The sequence below is a fragment of the Syngnathus floridae genome, chromosome 18 (assembly GCF_059516105.1).
Source record: "Syngnathus floridae isolate MCC-2025c chromosome 18, RoL_Sflo_1.0, whole genome shotgun sequence".
Classification (NCBI taxonomy): domain Eukaryota; kingdom Metazoa; phylum Chordata; class Actinopteri; order Syngnathiformes; family Syngnathidae; genus Syngnathus; species Syngnathus floridae.
The window spans coordinates 3,353,539-3,380,067 of NC_142430.1; the positions used below are offsets into that span (position 1 = coordinate 3,353,539).

At 48.2% G+C, this 26,529-nt stretch overlaps 2 protein-coding genes across 2 annotated transcripts; one reads left to right on the plus strand and one right to left on the minus strand.

Moving 5' to 3' along the window:
- Window positions 1–335: 335 nt before the first annotated feature.
- Window positions 336–1,555, minus strand: h1-0 (H1.0 linker histone). The gene has a single exon (XM_088360261.1). It carries the CDS (start codon window positions 1,301–1,303, stop codon window positions 689–691), a length of 615 nt encoding a protein of 204 aa, XP_088216387.1. The 5' UTR covers window positions 1,304–1,555; the 3' UTR covers window positions 336–688.
- Window positions 1,556–5,712: 4,157 nt separating this feature from the next.
- Window positions 5,713–26,109, plus strand: rhbdl1 (rhomboid, veinlet-like 1 (Drosophila)). The gene is made up of 8 exons (XM_088360350.1): window positions 5,713–6,149; window positions 11,906–12,064; window positions 13,779–14,003; window positions 14,100–14,248; window positions 14,635–14,747; window positions 23,766–23,866; window positions 24,705–24,765; window positions 24,835–26,109. Exons 1-8 carry the CDS (start codon window positions 6,111–6,113, stop codon window positions 25,104–25,106), a joined length of 1,119 nt encoding a protein of 372 aa, XP_088216476.1. The 5' UTR covers window positions 5,713–6,110; the 3' UTR covers window positions 25,107–26,109.
- The last annotated feature ends 420 nt before the right edge of the window (window positions 26,110–26,529 follow it).

Consider the following 26,529-nt stretch of genomic DNA (forward strand, 5'->3'; position numbering starts at 1 on the left):
ATAATCTTGGCAAAAAAAATGCTCTGAATTACAATGTTTGTGTTTGAAATGTGACTTAATTGCAAGAAGCAGGTAAGTTGGTTGCTTGGCCATGTTTTTTTTCCCCCCCCAGAGCTGTCCAAGTCTGTTCCTAATAAAGTGGCTGCAGGCTGCAAAATGTGTTTCCATGATTCATCATGCGTTGCCCATACAAACACACTTGATGTGACCGCTTAAGAAATATAGTGTAGGTGTACCTAATGAAGTGGCTGCTAGTGCGTGATGTTTATAGTCCCGTTAATTGGTACTTTTGCAGCATTCGCTGTCATTTATGGACATAAAAAAAACTTTTCAGACACATTTTCTTCAGTTTTATTGAATGTCGTTATAAAGTAATGTTAAAGGCTACGGGTTTTCTTCAATGAGATGGATGGAATGCACGGATCCGCTACAGTTAAGCACTAAAACCTCCACGACGTCACTACATAGGGACCACAAAATGTCACAATCGCACAAGATGGAGTCAGTAAAGTAAAGGCTGTGATCATTTATTACACTTGTCGCAATGCTTGCAGTGTATTTGTCGAGTTGGTGTTGGTGCAGGTGAGAGTTAGCAGAAGTTTGCATGGAATCTTACAAAAATAATACATAGTATACCAAAAGGTATCCTTTCAAGAATATTTACACAGTCCGGTGGCATAGTGTCCCTTCACTTCCTTTTGCCCCCTTTAGCGGCCTTCTTTGCGGACTTGGGTTTGGGCTTGACTGCCCTCTTGACCACTTTGGGTTTGGGCTTGGGCTTGCTCACCTTACCCGCCAGGGTCTTCTTCGGCGTCGCCGCTTTCTTCACTTTTCTCAGCCTGCCCCTCTTGACCGCGGCCGGTTTTATCTTCTTGGCGACCGCTTTCTTGGGCTTCTCCGGTGCCTTGCTCACATTCTTGGGCTTGGACACCTTCTTGGCAGGCTTAGCTGGTGCTTTGGTGGCCTTCTTGCTCTTGGCCGCGGCCGGTTTCTTGATGGACTTTTTGGCGTCGTCCGGCTTGGTGAGTCGGAAGGATCCGGACGCGCCGATGCCTTTGGTGTGGCGCAGCATCCCGGAGTTCACCAGCCGCTTGAGGGCCATCTTGATCTGGACGTCGGCATTGTCGCCCACTTTGTAGTTCTTGCGCACGAACTTCTGGATGGACTGACGGGACGCTCCGTTTCGGCTGGCGTCGTGCACGATGGCCGCTTGGATCATGTCTGAGTATTTGGGATGAGAAGCGGGCTTCTTGGGCTTAGGCGTTTTCTTGGCTTTCGCTGGAGATGCCGATGTCTCTGCCATGGTCCTTTTATTTGTAGTATTTTTTATTTTTTTTTGATTTGACAAGTTCAAGCTCAGACGCACTAAAACTCGTCCACGGCTCAGCAATAAAACGACACGCACTAAAACAAGCAGACAAAAAAGCTTCGCCTTAGGAAAAAAAAAAGGAAAAGACCCAAATGCGTCACTTTTCCTTGACAAAACTAATATCTGACGTGTCAGCGGAGACAGACAAACCTGTACGGATGATATCTTAAGTGTCTAATTCCACAAGCGCTCCGACGGTGCTATGAAACCTTTCTGCGGACGTGATTGAGAACAGCAACTGCCAGCAGCTGATCTAGCGGACTCCATGGATCCCGCACTGTCCCGTTTGTGTTTTTTCATCCTCCAATTCGCCTCAAATATAACAACTGCGCGTCGATTCCGACCCACGCAACACAACAGGCCGGTAGCAGAGGCATTGGGCTTCCCCGGCACACCTTCGCTGCGCGTCGGCATTCCCAAAGAACAACTTTTATTCCGCGAAAACCCTCTGGAAGTAATACGCGTCGCCAACAATTTTGCACAATTCGTCCTAAATTGACCCGAACAGACAAAACCTTCGGCAAAATCTTGTCATGCAAATGAAAATTGAATCTATGCTCTATCGATTGCACGTAATCGGTTCGGTCCACAGTTACGTTTTCGCTTTTAATACATGCTTACATTTTCCCAACTAACACACTCCGGCCACTGACTTCAAGTGACGTGGTCCAGATTATTTACTGTTAAACCTCGTATAAATGTAATGTCACCGTGTCCGAGTCACAGGTGACTCTCGTGGGGATAGCGAGGGTTTGTTTATGTCACGTCACGATGATTTTATCAGCCCGGGTCGCTGTTTTTGCAGCAAATTGTTTACATGTGTCACTATGGCAGTCGGCGCTCCTTGTCCATTGTCAGGAAAGTTGCCAACACATCCCGACGTGACATGCTTCCGTCGTGGGTGCAACAAATATTCGTTTTTTTTCAAAGTTGCAATGTGAGGGGGGCTACTTGGTTGTGCAGATGTGAAGCCAGCTGCAAAGCGAAGCTGCAGCCCCAAAGTGAAGTCTTTGAGTATGAGGTGCTGCGCTTCTTTTGTTTCGGAACTGGCGCATCAGTCAGTAACACTTTGGACGTGCCGCTTTTCTCCAACATTTCAAACAATCTGCTATCTTTTGGCAGAGCGATCAGCATTCATATCCGTAGATGTAGTCACATCTCAGATTTGTATTGTCTTTTTTTTTTTAGCTACTCCTCGTAGCGCCATTTTGTCCCAGCTCCTGTTGTGCATCTTTCCCTCCCGAGACGTGACTCGTTCGTGCGTCATTTGACACACTTGTGTCGATCATCACTTTGAATTAGTAACTCCAATGGTTGGAGGGAACAGAACGCAATCACCTGTATGCTTTTGGCGAAAGGTGTCTACTTGCTGTGTTTCTTGTAAATACAAACGTGCAGATATGATGGATGGTTGGAATTTTAGTGGTTGGTTGTATTCTTTGGGAGTTGTGCACAAGTGCACCATCATTAGGAGGAGGGGATAGTGATGATGATGATGATGATGCCCTGTTTATCCACACTAGCTCACTGTGGCTGCAGTTGCATAACAATAGCAGCATGTCTTGACCACGTCACAGAGCGATTGCTATCCTAATATTTTGCATTTAAGCCTCGATTGAATTTTTTGCCTCAGCTTGATGAACTCGGTTCTGGCCAGTAAAGAGTTGCTGTTGGACAAAAATGCAGTCTCTTCTCCCCGGCCACCCTGCTGTTGACCTTTTATTTATTTGTTTATTCATTTAACATTCGGCTAGATTTTAATGAAATGCATTTGTTTCATATTCAGTTGTGACATTCTAACTACATATATATTTGAATTATATACTGAGAAATTAATTTACATTTTCTTTGCGAAATGGCGGGAAACAATTCACAAAAAGATCACTATGATATTGGTTGACTATATTTATGGTCGTGACATCTACTCCTTAGTTACTGTAGCATAATGTCATTTTAGCCGCATTAAGTCCTTCAGCTGGCTCAAAGCATTGTGGTAAACGTCACCCACCACTACTGCGCCGAAGGCCTTTGTACTTTGAGCACATGATTATATCAGACTTTGTCTAAAGTCTTGTCATTTATTTACCCTCGACACGTCAGATAAGGAAAATTGAAAGAGGAAAAAAAAGTGTGAGCCCATTAAGTAAGTCAATACTTTTCTAGAAAAGTCTTCCAACCTCTTAAAAGTAAATGTGAGTAACGCATACAGTGCTCATTTATTGAGGTATTAATTCAGTACGCTCATGGGCCAGTTTATTAGGTTCACCCGCACAATGTAAAGGAACCCAATGCTACATTTAGCTCTAATCCCAACGTTAACCTTTGCCCATTTAATACAGAAGGATTTAGTCAGCCCTAGAACGTAAGGGTTTTGACCCTTGTGGCAGGGTGACGCAGCATTAGGTACAACTGCATAATCTAATGACAGCCACTACAAAAACTGGAAAAATTATGACATCATCGAACATCAGTGTGGTCCTTGCAAGGGAAAAAAAATTAACATCTATTTGGATCAGTTTTGTTGCTAAACTAGTTGATGATAAATGCCCTAGGTTTTGATTGATATGGCAACACAAAGGGGCTCAAATCTGATTGGACGAAAAAAATATAGCATCCACATGAGCTACAACTGTTATATAAAATGAACATAATAGACTGTTGGTCGTAAATAATGCAATTATATGTAATAAAACATAGACCAGAAGCGAAAGCCTTGACTGCAAAAAACAAACCTGACACGAGAGGGCGCTCTTGACTTGAATATTACCGCCCGTTGAAAGGCCAAGAAAATTCTCCGAGCGACTGAGCAGCAAAGTGGCACTTGTCTTGCCAACAAACAGTCATTAGAATTGATTCTCACATCAGAGAATGGAATAAACAACCTATTGATCTTACCTTTTTACTTTGGAGTCAACCTCCTTCCCCTTTTCTTGCCTCTTCCGCTTTGCATCCCCCCAATTGGTTTGCTTTGCGGACTGAAACTATGTCAGTCACTGACCTCATTCATACGTCTGCCTTTTTATTTGTGCGAGTATTTCCCCAAATCACACAAGAAAGGTTATTATGCCCAATGTGCAACGGGGCCTCAAGACAACATGCTGGATTGTTTGTGTTTGTGGACCTCTTGTTCCCATATCATCAAATCTTCTCGCTTTCAATTTCTTTCCTCTTATTTCAGCTCTCTTCTCGCCTCCCTCTGGTCACTTAATATATTTTTAATGGCGCAAACCTTCGCAGTGGCTGTCGGCTTGATAGATGGCCCGATGGTTTTCCAAATGCACAAAACCGCTGCCTCCCTCCCCTTTTCTCTCCCTCACCGGGGCATCTTCGGGGAAGCAAGTGTGGCTCAACCCTCGGATATAGGCCCAGAGGTGCGGCGGCCTTCAGCTTTAATACAAGGCGGAGATGCCAAACTTGGGTCATAGCGAGGTGAGTGATGCTCGCCCTCAGGGGGCCAGTTAAAAAGCACATCAATGTTTGATCACTCTGTATTCATGCACCAAAAATCACAGTTCAGTTAAGTCGCTTAGTTCCTTGTAAAGTGAGAAAGCCCCCGTCCACACAAACGTGAACGCTGGCGGTCTAATTAATGCGTCCCGCCGCTTCATCTCCCTGGAAGGCGTCGCCCGCCTCGTCTGTCTCCCACACACGAGCTAAACTGCTCTTTTGTTTGATCTGAGGATTGAAGGCAGAGCACACAGCTTTGGATGCTTTACACTGGTTGTTGGCTTTCAATTTGCTAGAAAGCTCATTTCAGTGATGGCACAAATGGTGCTCTAATGACAGAGGCTCATTATTTTGGCACCGCTTTAACAGTAGTTTCGCGGTGACCAAAAACTTTGTGCTGTAACGTCTCATTAGCCTTTCCCACCCTCACAATGTGTCGAATCACTACTTTTGAGCACTGATATTAGCAGTGTTGTTTTTATCAGAACCAAACAACAAGACGCAAAACAGTTAATCATTGCAATCTCCGCCAATGTCACGATGGTGTCTCAACCCCGACGTTTTTTTTTGTCTCGGGGCGTTGCTTGTTTTACAATTTGGGATTTACGTCCTGGTCTAACCCCTCCCCGCATCACCCTTGGGTAGTGTCATATTTTCAGTTTGATGCTCACGGAAGCATCCATCCGCGAGCCAAAAATTGCGGCCCCAGTATGCGTATGTCTGTGGACACAGCAAGCGTGTGTGTGTGCGTGCGTGTGTGTGTGTGTGTGTGTGTGTGTGTGTGTGTGTGTGTGTGTGTGTGTGTGTGTGTGTGTGTGTGTGTGTGTGTCGTCTGTCAGTAGTGAGCCGCAATGGGGCCCATCCCCTTCTCCCTCCCTGAGACGCCTAACTCGATCGCCACTCCTTCGCCTTTTCCCATTGGAAGAGCGAGGCCACCTCCTTTCCCTGGCTCATTGGTATGCATGTGATGATGCCGTGTGTGTGTGCGTGTGTTCATGTGTGTTAGGGGAGGCAAGAGACAGGCAGCAGCAGTCAGTGCGATGGGATAGAGGCGGAAGAGAGTGAATGAGAGCTGTGTCGGGGTGCATGCTGAAGCTGGGTTAAGCCTCCACGCCAACGTTTCCAACACGGAGCCAGACAAGCTAACGCGGGAATTACAATTTCCAGCCAGTCTGCACGAAAATCTCCCTCCATCCTTTCCCCCGTCCGTTCTCAGCACCGCCGCCGCCTCTTGCCGCTGCTTCCTCCTTATGCCCTTGTCCTCAGCGGCTCCTCTCACCACCCTGGCCAGTATATGGATAGAAGCTCCTTTTTTCAGCTCATACAAGAGCAGGTAAGCAAGAAGCGGCAACGGCGGCGCCGGTTTCCATGGTTACGGGCTGCCAGAGGCTGACACCTCACTCGTCTATCCAGTGAGGGAGACGCACGGCGTTGATCAATCACCACGGCTGATGTTAGAATTGAGAACCGATTGAAAGGGGGAGGCGGGGGTGAATAGGTGTCGGACTACACGCCGCATCATGGAGCCATGTGGGTCTCGACGTTGTGAGGTCAGAGCGTGAAGGTGGTGTTGGGGAAAGGAGATGGGGGGGGTGAATAACATGACAGCATGAGGAATGGATGCAGGGAAAGTGTGTGAGGTTAAGAAAAGGAAGAAAATGGCGAGCATGTTGATGCATGGGATTGTTATTTGGAATGGTTGAATGACTTCTCCTTGGAGGGCGGAGAAGAAAAAAAATCGGACTGCCTTTTGTAATTTAGCTTTATCCGAACCCAATATTGCCGATTCGTTGGTGGGGTTTCCGTTTTCAAAGCTGGTGTGGATTGAAGCGCCGCGTTCAAATTAGACTCCGGCTTGATTGACAGATGGAAATGAGGATGATCAGATGGATGTGTGGTGTGTCAATGAGGGAGAAAAAGAACAGTGCAGAACTGAGAAAGAAGATGGGAGTGGAGGCCATAGTGGATGTGGTGAGGAGAGGCAGACTGCGATGGTACGGACATGTAGTGAGGAAGAACGAGAACGACTGGGTGAAGAAAGTTATGTCGTATAACATAGAGGGAACAAGACCCAGTGGTCGACCTAAAAAGACCTGGCAGACGACCGTGTCAGCCGACATGAAGGCACTCGGCATCAACCACGAGATGGCCATGGACCGTTCCCGGTGGAAGAAAGCCATATCAAGAACCCAGTCCAACCCAGCGGTGCCTGGAAAACGGACTTTAAACCGATGATGATGATGATGATGATGAATCGTGCGGCCGTTCCTTTCAAAATGGAGAAATCGATTTACTGCTGCAGGGTTGCGGGGGTCAAAGTTGATTGGCGCATCAACAGGAACGAGAAGCTTTGGGAGGGGGTGTGTCTGCCCACTTGTGAGTCATCTACGGGAGAAGCACTTGAGTAATGGCTGGTGACTGCTATGATGAAAAGTCCATGTGGTCTTTGGTCACACCTCTTTTATCACTTGCTTCATTTTTTATTGAGCAACATCTTGAGACATTTCACATTACTTTCTGCTTCTGTAAAAATTTTATCTTTTGGACTAGGCCAGATATTGCGAGAGATGAAATATATCGAAACGCAACGCAGACCGAAGGCTGGAAGTGTCAGCGATTGCTAACGTTGGAACAGTCCCATGAATTTGTCCCTTTAGCGAGCTTCCCATCAATGCTGACTCATCAATGAGTGACTTGATGCAGGTCTTCAGGCTTGACATCAATGCTACTGATCGGCGCGTTTATGTGACTCTTGTCCGTATCCTGACTGTACCGTGAGCAAAGCCACACTTGAACACACCGCAGTCTCATTATACTCATGTCGAGACAGAATCGATCAAAAATTGGCTGATGACGAGTTTTTCCACCTTCGGCGTTTAATTCGGAAATGAAATTTAAACCACGTTTGACTCCATATCGAAGCAGTGATTTCTGATCCCCTCACACTTTGGTAGCACCTCCCTCATCGGCATTCATGATAAAATGTCGTCACTCAAATTTATGAAAGTAGTCCGGGAAACGGAGTCTTTGAGGCGTAGCTTGGGCGTGGGCAAAATAATTTGCAGTTGATGATGCTGTTTGATTTAAAACAGCACAAATCTACATATGGGCAAAAGCGGGCAATAAAATCAACTAACCAAAGCCTCCCTTTCCTTAGCTTTGAGCTAATTTAAACCTCTGATAAGATTGTGACGTGTCACATTAATATATAATACTTTGCCTTAGGCAAGACTACTAGCTTAATGCTAACACAGACAGAGAAAAGCCATAGACGGGCTAATGAATAGCATGTAAGGTTTGATGACTTGAATTTCTATAAATCAATATGGGCTGTTTTTCACAAGGGGGGGGGGGGGGAACTGCAGGTGTAAAAGATATTGCAGCCTTGTCACATTGAACCCTGTGAAAATGGTGCAGAGAGAGAGAGAGAGAAAGAGAGAGAAAAGACAAAGAGGGAAATTTGGAATTGGAAGCAAACAGTGGCAACATGAGTGACTTTATTAGTCTTTGTCTCCAGGAGGTTGCAAGGCAATGCTGAGCTCAGGCTATTCCCGGCCGCCGCTGACAAATGCCTCCGGTATGAGCGTGGCGGCGTATGTCACACCTTCTGATTGTCTCCATTGCGCAGCAGCTGATAAGTTGCCCGGCCAGCTTCGCAAAGTGAGAGCGTGCGCTGGGTATCACCTCCACCCGTCATCTGTTTATTTTATGAAGGTTATTTATACTATCTGGCGTGAGCACTATGAATACTATTTTGACACATTTATGTCAGGCAGAAAGAATGAGGCTCTTACACGCTGTCCTCTTTCATCATTCTCTGACGCTAATTTGCATCGAGCTGCATTGGAGCGCCGCCGCCGGCTGTTTGCGTGGCGTTTACGTGCCAGGAAATGGAGTTGGATTGTTTTGCATCAAAGACAATTCCTCGGGTCTCCCTTCCGGAAGGGGAGGAGAAGAAGCAAGAGTGGCGGATATAGTGACGGTCTGTGTGAGAGTGGCGGAGTTATTGTTCTTGGGGAGCACGGGCCGTGCAAATGTAATTTACCTGCCACCTTGCAAATGTGCTTTGTGTCTCCGACACTGAGTAATCAGTTAAAAAAAAAGAGGCGTCAAGCTCTTTATTGATACTCCCAGCAGAATTTGCATACAGCAGAGGATTAATGAGCGTTTTGTCTCACAAAATTAGCTTAATGCCAACATAAAATGCAAAACACCATAAACGTGCCAACAAAATACGTTGTAGCGATAGATAAAGTGGAACCTGTATTATTGTGGGAATACAGTGATGGATTTTGAAAGTCTTGTCTGAATAATTTTCCAGTTCAGTTTATAGCTTTTAAATTAGTCATAAAAATAGGAGTGCAAATATAGACTCCTTCCCTTTTCGAAAATTACCTTTACGTTGTGAATGGGGACCCGGCAGTACAATTCAAGGATGTTTATTCCAGTTATTGATTATGAGAGTGATGCCGTTAAGGGTGTCTTTCCATTCTGTATTCTTCGCATCATATCTTCTCTCTCCTCTCTTTGTGTCATTCATTTGCTTTTCAAACGCCAATATTTCGAGATGGAGGGTAGCGAGGGGCGGAATGGGGGACAATACACTAGCAACTGGTAACCATGGCAACTTGCGGTATTTGTCAAAATGTCGTCGTCACCGCTGTTGGTTAGCTCCCTCAATATTGCCCCCCCCCCCCTCCTCCTCCAATCCCTGCCGCGTTCATCTTGTTTCTCATTCGTCAACTGCTTGGGCCTGCTTGCTAATTTGTGTCCGTGTATCTCATTTTACTAATTGAGCACCATCCTCCACCCCCTTCTATACTCAGCGGGCGCTTCCTTGTGTGCTCTTCTTCCCGTGCAAGGTCACACCAACACATCCATGATGGGAAGCATGTAGGGACCAAATCCTGCTGCAAGTAGAAGATGGCATTGATGAACACAAAGTGCATAGCAACACATATAGACAAACAATACTCACAGGTTATGGCGAAAACAATATTTACTGATTTGCAGTTGTGATTGCGTTCTTGACTATACATTATAATGCCTCCTGGTGGCTTAGGTGTGCACAACAGAAGGAACAATTTGACTACTTTCCTATTTAGAAATGGCTTTGACGCCATCTTGTGGTATCTTGTGGCTTTATAAAAATAAAAAAAAAAGCACAAAATGTGAACGCTGCCAGACTAACAGACAGTGGTGAGGCATTGGGCTTTTCAATGTTTCCATGTCTGCCTCCTCTCAGACTCTCTGGCTCTCCTTCGCATCCTCCGCATCAGTCTCTGCCCGTGTGTGTGTGTGTGTGTGTGTGTGTGTGTGTGTGTGTGTGTGTGTGTGTGTGTGTGTGTGTGTGTGTGTGTGTGTGTGTGTGTGTGTGTGTGTGGGAGCTGCAGAAATATGCTGACATTTTAGCAGCCTTTAAGTTTTGGTGACACTTCCTGTGAGGTAGAACGGTGCTTAGAAGCATTTGTTTTATTGTTTTTCACCATGGCATGTGTCTTAAAAAAAAAAAGCCAGAAGGCAGCAATTTAAAAAAAAAAAAAGAAGATTCAGGAGCTGAATCTTGGTTGTTCATATAAATATTTTTTTTTTGCCACGTGGGTGCCCGAAACATCAGCAGGACCGACTATGTTGCCTGGAGGAAACCATGTTCCAACAAATGTGCATAGAAGCCACACTTTGAAGGGATTAGCCTCAGTTTTCATTCCTCGCTTCTTTTGTTTTATCTGTTTCTTTCTTTCTTGTTATGTCAAGTTGCATTTTAGTTTGCAGCCAATCACGGTGAAGTGTTGAGAGGCCGATAGCGGCGTATGGATGCTGTCCTCCTTGTGCTCACAATTTTCACAAAAACATGCGTGCATGACATTGGGAGTAAATAATCACTGCCCTGGGGAGAGCAGGGCCTACGTGTGTGTGTGTGTGTGTGTCTGTCTGTCTGTGTGTGTGTGTGTTTATTGTCTGCTTCTGAATTACTTTCTTTGTGTGTTCAGTGTTATGAATACAAATCAATTTATTAACACTAGCAGCCTTTTAGACTGGTCCATTACTTGCTGCCACTAGTACGGCTCTCTGGTGAATAAACACTCCCTGGAAAAAAAATTATACATGATGAAGACTGCCTGTGTATTGTAAAAAAGAATTAGTATAAGGGGTTGCCAGGCAACAGATTTTGTGTTTTTGTGCGAGCGTAACAACGCTTGAACAAACTGAATGCTAATTTCTCCTTTGGCTTTATTAGCTATGATGTTAAAGGTTAGAACTATGTATGGTAGTGATTTGAAATAAATCTGCATTACAATCAGCCTAACACACGATATTTTAATTTTTTATAAATAAATGAACTGTAATAATATTAGTTATTTTTCGCTGAGGATAAAGAATATATGCCTGTGTTATATCAAATGTGTGCCCTCATTAAAATGCGCCGTGTCTCGAGCAACAATTTGCTCAAAATGACCTCATGCAGAAACGCTTTGGTCATAACGTGAACAGCGGCGCACCTCCACTGACTTCACCCTGATGCAACGTCTGAAAGCCCGCTCGTCCTCAGGCCAACAAGAGGCTGTTGCTTTGCAACGCCAAACCTTAATGAGACGCTCCCCCCCTCCTATCTAGAGATTGGAAAATGAGACATTTCCCATAATTTGTCCTCGGGCCTGTTTTGGAACATCTTACAAATTAACGCTCCATTCAAGAGAAGACAAATCTTGGAGTCGTGCCTCCAAAAGAAAAAACAAAACTCCACACACCTTACTTTGTGCGACTCTATTTTAGACCAGCCACTTTTATGGCCCTCGCCCACTAAAATCAATTACTCCAAGGGCGCACTGGCTTTAGGAGTAATAACCTGCGGGGCTCAGTGAGTGCTGATTATAGAAACTGGACTGACTGACGGGAAGCTGCAAATGTGACTGGAAGGACAGACTGTCAAACGGAACGTCCATCAAGTGAGCACATGATAAAAACATTCACGTTACGATGCTAGTTTTGTTAGCCTGTCTATAGCCTTTTACATTATACATTAGCATCATGCTAGCAAATCTCAGCTGGATTCTCACTGATAAATATTTCAATTGTTTTTTCCTCCAGCTGGATCCAGACAACACCGGTTTCATCGCAGTGGAGAACTTCACCAGCCTGGTGGAGCACCATGAGCTGCAGCTGGACCCATCTAAACTGGACATGCTGTTAGCGCTGGTCCAAAGCAATGAGGACGGCCAAGTGTGTTACCAGGAGCTCATTGAGCTGGTGGGTGAACATTTTGGATCCACCTAATTTGGGTTATGAGCTTTTAGCATTATTTTGAGTTGCAGAATAGCATTTGTGTGAAGTTGCATCTTGTATCATGCACATTGAAATGCTGCCGCTGCTCTGGCGTGACATTTTCAAGCAGGTAATCAGCAAACAACTAACAGAGTCCGTCCCTCTCTTTGGCCTTCTGCCCACCGTCTGTCCTTCCTTCTTCTGTGAATTCATGCCGCGTGCCTCTTCGCAGCCTCCATCAGTCACTTTTCCGACACTTTTACAAGTACCACTCCCTAATTTGTGACAAATGATGCTCTTTTATTGGAGGCGCTCTCTTTATTGAGGGATCGTTTCGAGTCCATGCGTGCTGCCATTGTCGTATTTGAATTTGAATCTATAAAGCAAAAGCCAGGCTTTCATTTCAACTTATGTAATTTTTGTTTCTAAATGGTGCATTTATTTTCTCCCGTCAGGAGATCCAATCAGAGGAGCACTTAAATAATAAGCACTCGTATGTGCTTTCAAGCCAGCCATGCTTTTGTCACATTCCCAGAAGCATTCAAACAGAAAAGCAATCAAAAGCAGCAGCAGCAGTTCATTTTCTGATTTGTTTTGAGGCATATTTAGCACACTGGCCAGTATGGTGTCGGACCATTCTCGACACTTTTTGATAGCAATCGCCACTTGGCTGCCAGCTACAAATGAAGCACTTTAGAATGAAAAGCGACTGTGATCACGAGGTTTGGGGGGGTAAAGGTGGGCTTTCATTTTTAAAAGATTTGGGCAAAAAAGAGCGTGAGTATCTGGGTCAGGTTGGAATCAGCCACCACTTGGCTGGGTTGCTTTCAACTCTTGGCGTGAGTCTGTTTTTATTTTTACTCTTGTGGTTCGTGACCACAAATTCAAAACATGACTCCAAAAATCGGCCATTTTGTCTCGTACTTCTCCTCTCCTTCCGAAGGTCACATGACCAAAACCATGTTGCTTTTATTGTTTTTTTTTAATTGTCGCTACCAATGAAAAGGTAGGCCTCCGTGGACTTTGAACAATTTTTTTGTGTGTTATGGTTATTACTAATTAGTATTGAGCCGGGAGGTATTGATTATGCGCCGTGGCTAATTAATCCATCAAGGACAATCGACCACGGCTGATAGCAGCATGTGCGATAGACAACATGCAGCTACCATGTGGGGGCGGGGTCTCCTCCTCATGCACACACACATGTGCACACACACACACACACACACACACATGCGCACACACTCGCTGCTTGCCATTTAGCCCATTCAGCTGTTCCTTAAGGCTGTTACTATCTTGGTGCTCCAAGCCTCAGCATCCCTTCCAAAGGGACTTTTCAAGATTAAACCATTTTAAATGTTGATTTTTTTTCCCTCCTTAGGTTATTTATCACAGGGACCATGTACAAGAAAAAAAAATTCAACCAGTTTATAGTTAATTTGTGACATCAAGTGCATCAAAAGGCGGCCCTTGTTTGGTTCATGTGTTCATTGCCAAGATGATGTCATGTTTTGTTTTCTTCCTCCGAGTATTTCAATTTATAGCTGCATCATTGTAGCAAGTAATGGCTTTAAAAGGGTGTTGAGCATATTGAGATTAATTCGCCTTGTGTTAATAACCTTTTTATTTAATTTATTTATTATATATTTATCCATCCATCCATTTATTTATTTATTATATTTATTTATTTTATTTTAAGATGAGCAGCAAGCGCTCCAGCAGTTTCCGACGGGCCATCGCCAACGGCCGCCGCACGCTGCAGAGGGAGATCCTGCTGGATGAGACGGGCCTGGGTCTCTACAAACGCTTTGTCCGCTACGTGGCCTACGAGATCCTTCCGTGCGAGACGGACCGACGCTGGTACTTCCACCAGAACCGCCTGTGCCCACCGCCGGTCTTCATTGCCGTCATCACCATCGTTCAGGTGAAAAGAAAGAAATGCCGGCTTTGATTTTCAAAGGCTCTCTAGTGTTAAAAGAATCAACTCACTTAATTGCCATTTTTTCATCTCCGATGGCAGATTATCGTGTTCATGTGCTACGGCATCATGCTCAACAAGTGGGTCCTGCAGACCTACCAGCCCGACTTCATGAAGAGCCCCCTGGTGTACCACCCGGGCCACCGCGCTCAAGTGTGGCGCTTCTTCAGCTACATGTTCATGCACGTCGGGTACGTAAGCGCAAGCCGCGCAAGCCGCGCAAGCCGCGCAAGCCGCGCAAGCCGCGCAAGCCGCGCAAGCCGCGCAAGCCGCGCAAGCCGCGCAAGCCGCGCAAGCCGCGCAAGGCGCGCAAGGCGCGCAAGGCGCGCAAGGCGCGCAAGCCGCGCAGGCCGCGCAGGCCGCGCAGGCCGCGCAGGCCGCGCAGGCCGCGCAGGCCGCGCAGGCCGCGCAGGCCGCGCAGGCCGCGCAGGCCGCGCAAGCCGCGCAAGCCGCGCAAGCCGCGCAAGCCGCGCAAGCCGCGCAAGCCGCGCAAGCCGCGCAAGCCACGCAAGCCACGCAAGCCACACGGCGACTTTGAAACCGCGGCCATCACTTGCCTTGTCTGCTTCCTCCTCAGCTTGGAGCAGCTGGGCTTCAACGCGTTGCTGCAGCTGATGATCGGGGTCCCCCTGGAGATGGTCCACGGTGTCTTACGGATAAGTCTGCTTTATATCGCGGGAGTGCTGGCGGGTGAGTGACTCCTGATTTTCAAGGCTCATTTGATATATTTAGCAGGCTTGCTCACAACACTCTACTCTGCGGTGAGTCAAATTTAGAAGACTTTTATTTTCACTTTACGGGTCAAGAGGCCCACTATGTCAACAAGTCCATTTCAAACAAACCGTGCTCCAACATTAAGTCTACTTTCTTTTTGTAGTTTTTGCAAGTCAGCAATTGATCGACGCTGACCAAGTTTGCTTTTGTCCTTTGTTTGCAGAGTCCCGCCCCTCCTAAAAAAAAAATGCTTAGAATTTACTTTCCCCACTTCGCTGTCATTTATCAAGTTAAAGGTCTCCAATTACAATGAAGCCCACAAGCTAATTTTTGCATAAACTTGCGGGCCAAGTCCAATTTGGACTTTGTCGGTTGGCGAGCCGTCGTCCTCGAACGCCGGCGCGTTCCCGCGCAGAGGTCGCGGCGCTGCCACTGAAGAGAACCTCATTAGCGTTCATCCTGCGGTGAGCCACTGTGGAGATTTGTGGACTTTTCATGTGGCCGCTGATCAGTGGCTGGCTCTTCTCAATGCACGTCTCTCACTAATGCGCATCAAGTCTGCTACGCAAATCCCTTGCCCTTCTCCTATTCCAGCACCAACAATTTGGGGCATTTGGAAATCTCGCGCACAGCATCATTTGATTACTGTTGTAAAGCGGATGCCTTGACGAGTCAAATGCCTTTCATCTGATCAGTCAATACGACAAATGCAATTTGCGGGACCCCGTGTTAAATCACGATCAACGTCTTGGAATAACAATCGGATGACTTTGACACATTTGTTGTTGTCGCCGTTTCTTCCGACAAACGAGACGGAATAGGAAGAGGCGGTGAGGAGACGAAACGGACTGTGATGTGTTGCGGAGGCATCGCAAGTCGGGATGGGGAATTCAGAGCGTGAGTTTCTGTGCACGTGGGTGGAGTTTCCTTTCGTTTCATTTTTTCCGTCGGACGTTTGCACCGTTGTGGGAATGAACACAGCCGACCTGGCTAATGGAAGCGGCTCCTCTTATTCACTTTCAATTCGGCACATGCGACACGTTTTACTGTGGATATAAAAAGTCTACACACCCCTGTTCAAATGTTTTTGTGATGAAATTGGGAAAGTAAAAATAAGTGATTATTTTCCTTTTGTCATGTGCACAAAAAAATCAACATGTTGCAAATTCAGCGCAACTAAATGTGTGCCCTGAACACACCGCAAGAACCTCCTCCGCACCGCGGGCCTCCTTTCAAAGTGTTCCTTCTGTCAGGCCGGGGATAAGACGGAGGACTCGGATGCAGAGTCGTTTCTTTCTGGGTTTTATTCCAGCAAGCACACTGAGCAAAAGTACAAATCAAATCGCCTCTTGCGAGGGAAAACACGTGGCAAAAAGTACAAACAAAAGGTGTCGCACTGAGGCGAGTCAAAAGGCTAAAAGTACAAATCAAAACGCCTCTTACGAGGGAAAACACGTAGCAAAAAGTACCAACTAAAGGAGTCGCACTGGGGCGAGACAAAAGGGCGATGGAGACCAAGGCACAAACAAAAGCGTCGCTCGGTGGCGAGACAAAAAGGAGGGTTCTTACAGAGAGTTCGGACATCAAGGGATCGCTGGTGGTCGGGGCAAGGCAAGACACACTGGCACAAGACAAGGGGAAGACACGGACTAAATACACACAAAAGGGCGGGGGCACAGGTGATGACAATTAGTGTCGATTACGCAGGTGCACACAATCGGGATCAGGGAAGACAAGACAACCAAACACCGAGGAAGGAAACACGAACTGAAACGGAAGGGATGACAAAATAAAACCGGAAGTAAAGTTACGACAATTGACGAGACAAAAAACCGAAAAAATAAACGCGACCGCATGACAGAACCCCCCCCCTAGGGCCGGATCCCAGACGGCCCAGGAGCCCCAGGGTGAGCCGTATAAAAGTCATCAAACAGTCCTGGGTCCAAAATATAACTAGGCGGCACCCATTGCCGCTCCTCCGGCCCATAACCCTCCCAGTCCACCAGGTACTGCCAGCCCCGGCCTCTTCTGCGCACATCCAATAGTTGTTTCACGGTGTCACCGTTCATGGGGAACGGACCCACGAAGCGAGGCGCCAGTTTCCTGGAGTCCCCCCGGTGGGGAAGATCCTTGGCGGACAGCCAGACACGTTGCCCTCGCTGGTACACGGGCGCCGGACGTCTCCTCCGGTCCGCCATCCGCTTGACCCGGTCCCCCTGTCGGACCAGCGTGGCCCGAGCCGCCGCCCAGACGCGATGACAGCGGCGCACCAAGGCGTGGGCCGAAGTCACCGTCACCTCCGGCTCACTGTCAGGGAAGACTGGGGGCTGGTAGCCGTACACACATTTGAACGGGGACATACCTGTGGCCGTGGTGGGCAGGGAGTTGTGGGCATACTCCACCCAGGAGAGGTTCTTGCTCCATGAGGCGGGGTTCTGGGAGACCAGGCAGCGGAGGCTTGTCTCCAACTGCTGGTTGACCCGTTCCGTCTGCCCGTTCGCCTCCGGATGATAACCCGACGTGAGGCTCACGGTGGCCCCTATGAGCCTGCAAAACTCCTTCCAAAACCTGGATACGAATTGGGGCCCCCTATCGGAGACAATGTCTTTCGGGAACCCATGAACCCGGAATATGTGGTCCATCATTACTACGGCTGTTCGTCTAGCGGACGGGAGCTTGGGCAAGGCGATAAAGTGAGCCATCTTTGAGAATCTGTCTACTACGGTGAGTATGGTGGTCCGCCCATGCGAGACCGGAAGTCCGGTGACGAAATCCATGGATATCTCCGCCCATGGACGCGAAGGAATGGGTAGGGGATGCAACAACCCCATACGGGCGCCGTGGGAGTTCTTGTTCCGGGCGCAGACGGGACAGGCTGCCACGTATTCCTTGATGTCAGCCCTCATGGAGGGCCACCAGAATCGCTGCTGAATGACAAACAGGGTTCTGCGTATACCTGGATGACAAGAGAGTCTGGAGGTGTGAGCCCAATGGATGACTTGGGATCGGAATTGATCTGGGACAAAAAGTCTGTTTTCCGGGCAGCCACTAGGGGGTGGCTTGTTTCCATTGGCCCGCTGTACCCGGCCTTCGATTGGCCAGGTCACGGCTCTCACCAGGCAATGAGGAGGCAGGATGGATTCGGGTTTCTTGAGTTCTGGATCTGAGTTGTAAACACGGGAGACGGCGTCAGGCTTGGTGTTTTTGGATCCCGGTCTGTAAGATAGAGAAAAGTTAAAGCGATTGAAAAAAAGTGACCAGCGGGCTTGGCGGGAACTCAATCTTTTCGCTGACTTGATGTATTCAAGATTTTTATGGTCTGTCCAAACCAAAAAGGGCTGCTGAGCACCCTCCAGCCAATGTCTCCATTCTTCCAGTGCTAGTTTAACTGCCAACAGTTCGCGATCCCCCACATCATAGTTTTGTTCGGCGGGTGTCAGCCGTCGAGACAGGAACGCGCACGGGTGTAGTTTGTTGTCGCTCTTGGCTCTCTGTGATAGGATGGCCCCGACTCCTTGATTGGAGGCGTCCACCTCCACCACAAACTGTAGCGACGGATCAGGAAGCGTGAGGATGGGAGCGGTGCTGAAACGATTCTTTAGCTCCTGGAAGGCCGCCTCCGCCTCTGCAGACCAGCGGAAGGGGACCTTAGGGGACGTGAGTGCGTGCAAGGGAGCCGCCGTGGCACTGAAGCCCTTGATGAACCGCCGATAGAAATTGGCAAAGCCCAGGAATTGCTGCACCTTTCTGCGTGAGTCGGGGGTACGCCATTCCTTAACCGCGCTGACTTTCGTCGGGTCCATCTCAACCTTGCCCGGGGCCACGATGAAGCCGAGAAAAGATACGGTGTCCTTGTGGAATTCACTTTTCTCAGCCTTTACGTATAGTTTGTGTGCAAGAAGACGTCGCAGCACCGTCTCGACGTGAATCTGATGGGTCCTCAGATCTGGGGAATAAATCAAAATATCGTCCAAATATACATATACAAAACGGTCCAAACAGTCTCTCAAAACATCATTGATCATGGCCTGAAACACAGCGGGCGCATTGGTGAGACCAAATGGCATGACCAAGTATTCGAAGTGTCCTCGATGGGTGTTGAACCCGGTCTTCCATTCGTCCCCTTCCCGGATGCGCACTAGATGGTATGCGTTGCGCAAATCTAACTTTGTAAACACCCGGGCTTGCTGTAGTTGGTCGAATACGGTCGACATCAGTGGGAGTGGATACCGGTTCTTGATTGTGATTTGATTGAGAGGACTATAATCAATACAGGGGCGTAGGGTGCCGTCCTTTTTGTCCACGAAAAAGAACCCCGCCCCCGCAGGCGACGATGATGGTCGAATCAGTCCTGCTTGCAGGGAGGAGTCTATATATTCGTTCATGGCTTGCTTTTCAGGGCCCGAAAGAGAATAAAGCCTCCCCTTAGGTATAGTTGCACCCGGCAGGAGTTCAATGGCGCAATCATACGGACGGTGGGGAGGTAGGGAGGTTGCCTTGGCCTTGCTGAATACCTCGGCCCATGGGTGGTAACATGCAGGGACCCCGGTTAAGTCGGGGGTTTGCGCGTCTCGAGCAGGAGGCACAGCGCGCGGGTTAGACCTGACACAGGAATCATGACAGTCGGGACCCCATCCCGTTATTTCCCCTGATCCCCAGTCTATGACGGGGTTGTGGCGTTGAAGCCATGGATACCCGAGAACGAGAGGGTTCATTGGAGAGGTCACGACATGTAGCCTTATATTCTCCTGGTGGGGACCTATTGACAACGAGACTGGTTCTGTTATGTGAGTTATTTCAAAAAGTGCCTGTCCATTGAGTGCCTTAGCTTTCACGGGGGTGTTTATCAGCTCAGTCTTTACCCCCCACCGGCGAGCAAATGCCCAGTCTATCAGGCTTTCATCTGCTCCTGAGTCGATTAGTACTTCGAGTTCTATTTCTCTTCCCATGTGTGTAATCCTGCCCCTGGGAAGCACGCGCTCCGGGGACGGAGCCGCAGAGAAGGCGCTCACCTTCAGGGGCCTCCTTACTGGACAGGAGAGAAGGAGGTGTCCGAGCTCACCGCAGTAGTAGCATCTTCCCTCTCGGCGTCGCCGTAACTTCTCCTCCTCGGTCAACTTAGCTCTGCCCAACTGCCTCGGTTCTGGCTCCTGGCGCTGCCGATCCCCGTCCAGCCTGGAGTGGTGAACGTCAGGGCCGGCTACTGGGACGAAGGCGGGGGTGGTCCTGCTTCGGTGCTTCCTCCACTCTTGCAGCCGGTTGCCAGTGCGGATAGCCAGAGCGATGAGGGCGTCGAGGTCGGTGGGAAGGTCTAAGGGGATTAGCTGATCCTGTATGGACCCAGAGAGGCCCCGGAGGAAGACGTCATATAGTGCCGTCGCGTTCCAACCGCACTCCGCGGCCAGCGTGCGGAACCGGATGGCGTAGTCCTCGACGGTGTCTTGTCCCTGGACTATCTGACAGAGTTGGCGAGCCTTTTCTCGGTCAGCGGAGATTGGATCGAACACCGTTCGCAGGGCCTTGATGAAAGCGGGGAGAGAGTGACAGGAGACGGAATCCCTGGCCCATTCCGCGGTGGCCCACGTGCGGGCCCTTCCCGTCAGGTATGAAACCATGTAGGCCACCTTGGAGCGCTCGGTGGGGAAATCTGCTGGGGCCCTCTCAAAATGCATCCCGCATTCTGTAATAAATGCCCGGCTAAGGCCGGGTTCACCGGAGTAGCGCTCTGGAGGAGCCAGTCTGGCACCGTCGGTCATGGGAGCTATGGCAAGGGGAGTAACTGAGGAAGCAGCGGGTGTACTGGAAGTCGCTGCTGGTCCCGCGTTCAAAAGCGAGAGCACGTCCTGCATTTGCTGACCCAGCTGTGCTACTTGGGTGGCGACCGCTCCTCTGAATTCTTCTTGGCACTTAGCGATTCCTCGGATTTCTTTCCCCAAGTCGCCCACTTGCTTCTGGTGCTGGGCGAGCTGTGAGGCATGGGAACGCACTGCGGCGCACAGGTGCTCCGACTCTGCCGAGTCCATGACTGGCCAGTGTGTACTGTCAGGCCGGGGACAAGACGGAGGACTCGGATGCAGAGTCGTTTCTTTCTGGGTTTTATTCCAGCAAGCACACTGAGCAAAAGTACAAATCAAATCGCCTCTTGCGAGGGAAAACACGTGGCAAAAAGTACAAACAAAAGGTGTCGCACTGAGGCGAGTCAAAAGGCTAAAAGTACAAATCAAAACGCCTCTTACGAGGGAAAACACGTAGCAAAAAGTACCAACTAAAGGAGTCGCACTGGGGCGAGACAAAAGGGCGATGGAGACCAAGGCACAAACAAAAGCGTCGCTCGGTGGCGAGACAAAAAGGAGGGTTCTTACAGAGAGTTCGGACATCAAGGGATCGCTGGTGGTCGGGGCAAGGCAAGACACACTGGCACAAGACAAGGGGAAGACACGGACTAAATACACACAAAAGGGCGGGGGCACAGGTGATGACAATTAGTGTCGATTACGCAGGTGCACACAATCGGGATCAGGGAAGACAAGACAACCAAACACCGAGGAAGGAAACACGAACTGAAACGGAAAGGATGACAAAATAAAACCGGAAGTAAAGTTACGACAATTGACGAGACAAAAAAACGAAAAAATAAACGCGACCGCATGACACCTTCCTCCTTTCAAACCCCAAATTACGCCGTCCCAAAAATAACGTGTGGCACTGTATAGTTTGTCCTCGGTTGCGCGCGTGCTGGAAACGGGAACAATTTTGTCATTCTTCTTTGCGCATGCACGGACCTCCGTCCTCGTCCTTGATCCCCGTCGTAGCCGCGCTGTAATCCTTCACGGCTCTGCTGCGCCGACGCCAGATGAAGGGGCCTCCTCGGAAAGACGAAGAGTGGAATGTTTTCATTTTGGCTACTGTTGAACATCTCCGTGTCGCAGGCAGACTGCAGGGATTTCCATCTTTCTCTTTTCCAAATCTCATCATCCCGCTCCACTGGCGTATTTGCATGGATAAAAATGCGCATAGAATCCACACCCATTATAAACCCATTGAATTTTTTTTTTTTTTGTAATGTATCTAACGAGGTTGCACAGGTTGCGGCCACCCACGCAGCTCTCTCCGTCGGCCTCCTCTCCTTGCGGGTAAATAAATCGGATCCGGCATTCCCGGAGTTTTATTTGCCGTCAGAGGCATCACTTTGGCCGCAGTATTAGTGCTGACTGGGCCACATCTCTTTGTGGCCGCCCCAACGTAAGCGATAAACGGCTCAGGAGAACATAACGTAATCCTGCGTCCGGCTCGGGAGCCCAGACGCTCTCTTGTGCAGTCTTGTGCAAAATGATGCGGGCTATAACAATGACAACTGGATGAAGAGTTTAAAGATGCTGTTAATAGCGCCATAATGATTGCAAAGTACTTCCATGCTTGATTTGGCCGGAGGGATCCCGCTATGGTAATCTTGCTATTTTATTTTTTAAATCATGGAACCACTGCAACCGATGGGCGACGCCTCAGGCTCTGTCAGAGTTTGGCCTCAGCTCACTTTAGCGCCTTCATCTCGGAGAAAACGCCGCGTAAAACCTTGAGGAGAGTCAACGTTTGCTCTCGCCGTTTAGTTTTCCGGCTCAGCCTCGAGGATTAGACTGAGGTACTCGAGTCCTGTCATTGACCCCTTGACCCCCACCTGCTCCGCACCCACCCAGTGACGTGTTTTACTGTCTTCAAACGGATGTCACGGGCTCGTCGGGAGATTTGTGGTCCTCGGCAACGATGATGGCGGCACTAAATAATGTGTGCACATGATTTGACGCGTCAGCTGCGCGTTGGAATTAATCGCACACCTCCCAGCTCGTCTCCTGCAGGAGTGTGAGACGCCTAAATCTTAAATCCTCGCTAAGCGGGAGAAGCCACATGACGGCTCTTTTTAATATTCATACATAAAATGTGGAAGGTCTCACCAAAGAAGAGCATTTCTTTTTTTCGAGTATTTGCTGTATTTTGATGAATTTCTATTGTTTTGCTTGTAGGTCTCAAAGGCCCAATTCGATTCCCGGTGGTGCACATACGATGGTGTCGCACTCCGCTGTGAAATTGTAATTTTGTCCAAGCGAGCGGCCAAAACAGGCCCGTGTCTCCTCCGATGTGTAGTATCAGCCTTCATCTGCGCCCATAAATCTTCACAAAAGCAGCACCTGCAGGTGCAGCGGCGAGCAGAGATGAATGGCTGCGTAGCGCCGCACTGATTACCATCCGTCTTTGCGCCATCGTCCCGCCTCGGGCTTGCAAAGTCTTCTTCGGAGACAATGTTTACTCTTTTGTGCCCACACACTGAAATTGCGCGCCGTACAGATTTGACATCTCGGCCCTCCGACTGTAATTAAAAAAGAAGACTTGTTTTGTTTTATCAGCCCTCTTTGCGCTTCCTTTATCAGCTCATTTGCATAATTAACAGTCGGCTGATGCCGGCATTGCGATTTCGCCTGCTCGGAATTCTGACCGGCTCCGAGATGGCTGCTGCATCAGCAGATGCTCCGTTGTCATCCTCTGTTTGCCATTTTAGCATACTAATAGTCAGTTTACTACAGTGATTTTTTTTTTTTTGCTTGCATTTGCAAGCAACAATTCTTCAAGCTTTTTGTTACCACTTCCTTGCCTTCATGTCAGCTAGTTTCATGCTAACACATAATGTGATACACTGGCTATCAAAAAGCAAGCGTCGCAGGATGATAAACCTTTCAGCTACACATATTGGACCTAACCAACCACTGGTGATTTTTTTTGGTACTATTTTGAGAATGGCCCAAAGGAAGGTGACTGGTGCGAGACAGCATGATGAGCAATCTTACCCCCTTTTGTTTCCCCCTCTTACTCTACAAACCCTTCACGCTCTCTGAGCAGGACAGCCGATTCTTACAATGATTCTTTCGGGTACCAAAAAAAAAAAATCGGATGCTCTGCTTGCCGCTTGTTTTCTAACTTGGTCTAATGTCTCCGCCCTCATAGGTTCACTGACGGTGTCCATCACTGACATGCGTGCTCCGGTGGTGGGGGGCTCCGGCGGGGTCTACGCTCTCTGCTCGGCACATCTGGCCAACGTTGTCATGGTAACCGTCGTCATCGTACTCACCGCTATACGGCTATTGTGTGTCAAAAAAAATCCCACACCCCCTCAAATTGCCAAATACTCAATCCTATTCATTTACGTACCACTAGAGAGAGCCATATCACACTTTCAGAATCACTGCGCAAACGATGTTAAATTCCGATAATCATTCCTCTCTTATGTTTCAACTTCTCTAATCACTCACACTTTTGGAGGGAATTTCTTTTGTAGCATGAAAAAAAAAAAAAACAATCAGCAAATACAAAGTTGGGCCTGTCAGCGTGTTTGATAAAGATCTCATTTCCATCTTCTCGCTGGCCTCCCACTGCGGTGCCCTCTTTCCCTCATGATATATGCATCATTTATCTCTTGTAATATTGTGACTTTGAAGGCCTCTTCTAGCGACGAGGCTTTATCGCCGTCTATTTTTATCCCGTGTTTTTAATCTTGCATTCATGCGCCCGCTCGGGAGCAGGCTGAAAAAGTGGCCCTGGGTCCTTTCCCCCACAATTGCTCTCAGTCCAAGTCACTTAAGGATCCACGGGATTGGCTCCGTTATTCATCCGAGGGGGATTTAAGGCCAACGTCAGGATGTTGCCGTTCTTTCCTCCTAGTAGGATCATGAGTGTGCTTTATTGCCCCCTTGTCTGTTTAATTAGTGGAGCTCTAATTAACAGAATGCCCCTGGCTTGGAGCATGCAGAACGGCGGCCAGGTGCCTGCCGTTGCAGTAAAACTGCTTCCCTCTCTCTCTCTCTGGGTTAATTTTGTTCAAAAAGAGCAAATAGAATGTTTTGGGGCAAAGCTGCTAATGAAGCCATCCGTTTGCGCTCGTTGCAGAACTGGGCCGGGATGAGGTGTCCATACAAGCTGCTCCGCATGATCCTGGCGCTCGTCTGCAGTAAGTTTCCCATCCGTGTGTTTCTTAAATAAATTAGTGTTATGATTGTGACCTTGTTTCCTGGTCCAGTGAGCTCGGAGGTGGGTCGGGCGGTGTGGCTGCGCTTCTCGCCGCCGCTGCCCTCGTCCGGGCCGCAGCCCAGCTTCATGGCCCACCTGTCAGGCGCGGTGGTGGGCATCAGCATGGGCCTGCTCATCTTGCGCAGCTACGAAGAGAGCCTGCAGAAGCAGTGCTCCTGGTGGGTCATTGTCTTCTCCTTCATCACCTTCCTGCTCTTCGCCATCTTTTGGAACATCTTCGCGTACGAGCTACTGGGCGTGCAGATCCCGCCCGCCCCCTGACGAAGGCCCGGCCCGGCGCATCTGACTTCAGAACAGGTATTGATTTAAAATCATCTCCCTTTCTGTTGACATTGGCGACTCGACGGACACCTTTGCAAAATGAAGAAGTGTCTCTTTTATCAAAGAGCGTAGCAGCAGAACATGTTCCTCGCATCTGTTTTGAGGAGCTTATTTTGTCTTTTTGGACTCGCACTGAGTGGCCGTGTCGATTCATTTCGTGCCTCTGGTGAAACAAACAAAGGAGCGATGCCACACACAAAAAAGGGAAAAAAAATCCTTATTCAAACATCTGTTTTAATTTTTAGCTTTTATCATCTTTTATCAATTGATTTTCCAACCGGTGAGAGGTTAATGATCATGTGCCAACACCCCCCCCCCCCCCCCCCCTTAGCTCCACCAACAAAAAAACGCAGACACGCTCAACTCCAGTGGGCGTCGCTCAGTCAATACCTCAGCCTCCACTTTTTTTGTAGAGGAATGTAAGTCGAGTGAGGTGGGAAATTGTCGCTCTTTTTTTTTTTCCTCATTTTATAGTGGATGTGTATATTGTCTATTTACAGATTTCAAAGGGTGCAAAAAAAAAAAAGAAGGCTACGATTGTTGTCCCTTACTTGACTTTATATAAACTTTACAAAACAAGCCATAGAGAGAACTCATTGGAGACACTTTTAAAAGAGAGGACACAAGTGGGGACAGTCGAAAGTGCAAGCATGTAAGTTTAATTCAAATCAATAAATAAAATCCAAAATATCGGAGCGAAAGTCCTGATGACTTTTTTTGCATCATGCGTTTTTGACTGTCTCCACAAAGGGGTCGCCTCCATCGTGCGTAAAATTAATTTTCTACTTTGTGAATATTCCAAGTCAAAGAAGACAAAACTGTGCAAGTACACGCCTGTGAAACTTTCTCCAGTAGCAGACTTTTTTCTTAATTTTTTTTTTTCCCGCCGCTTGTACAAGTTGTTTATAGTTGACGGTTTGTTTTGCGCAAAGTCCTCGCCTGCAGTGTGTGTGTGTGGGGGGGGGGGGGGGGGGGGGGGGGGGGATTATAAATGATATGGATTTCCGTTGCACGACTCAAACCGAGGATTGCATTTACTCCTTCAGCGGTCCAATTTTCACTCGTCCGATCAATAACTCATTTGAACGTCACTTGGCTTTAACATTTTATGCTTTTGCCGATGGGTTCATAAATTCCATTCCTCCGCAGGATGAAACCGTCGTTTGGGTATCGCCACTCGGCCAGACTATTTGGAAAACTAGGGGGGGAGGGGGGGGGGGGAGGGGGGGGGGGGAATGACGGTGGTGTAATGGATAAGTGATGGAAGCCCCTTGTGGTCAGCGGTCAGTTTGAAATGTTATTGCTGGGCTAGGCGAAGATACACAGGAGTGATGAATAATGCATACGTACCCCGCTAGCCTAT

Bases quoted from the DNA above. Each gene is read 5' to 3' on its own strand.
- h1-0 (XM_088360261.1), bottom strand. From the start codon at position 1,303: ATGGCAGAGACATCGGCATCTCCAGCGAAAGCCAAGAAAACGCCTAAG.
- rhbdl1 (XM_088360350.1), top strand. From the start codon at position 6,111: ATGGATAGAAGCTCCTTTTTTCAGCTCATACAAGAGCAG. The intron at 14,004-14,099 runs GTGAAAAGAAAG...CTCCGATGGCAG, and splicing joins CCGTCATCACCATCGTTCAG to ATTATCGTGTTCATGTGCTA. The intron at 24,766-24,834 runs GTAAGTTTCCCA...TTCCTGGTCCAG, and splicing joins GATCCTGGCGCTCGTCTGCA to TGAGCTCGGAGGTGGGTCGG.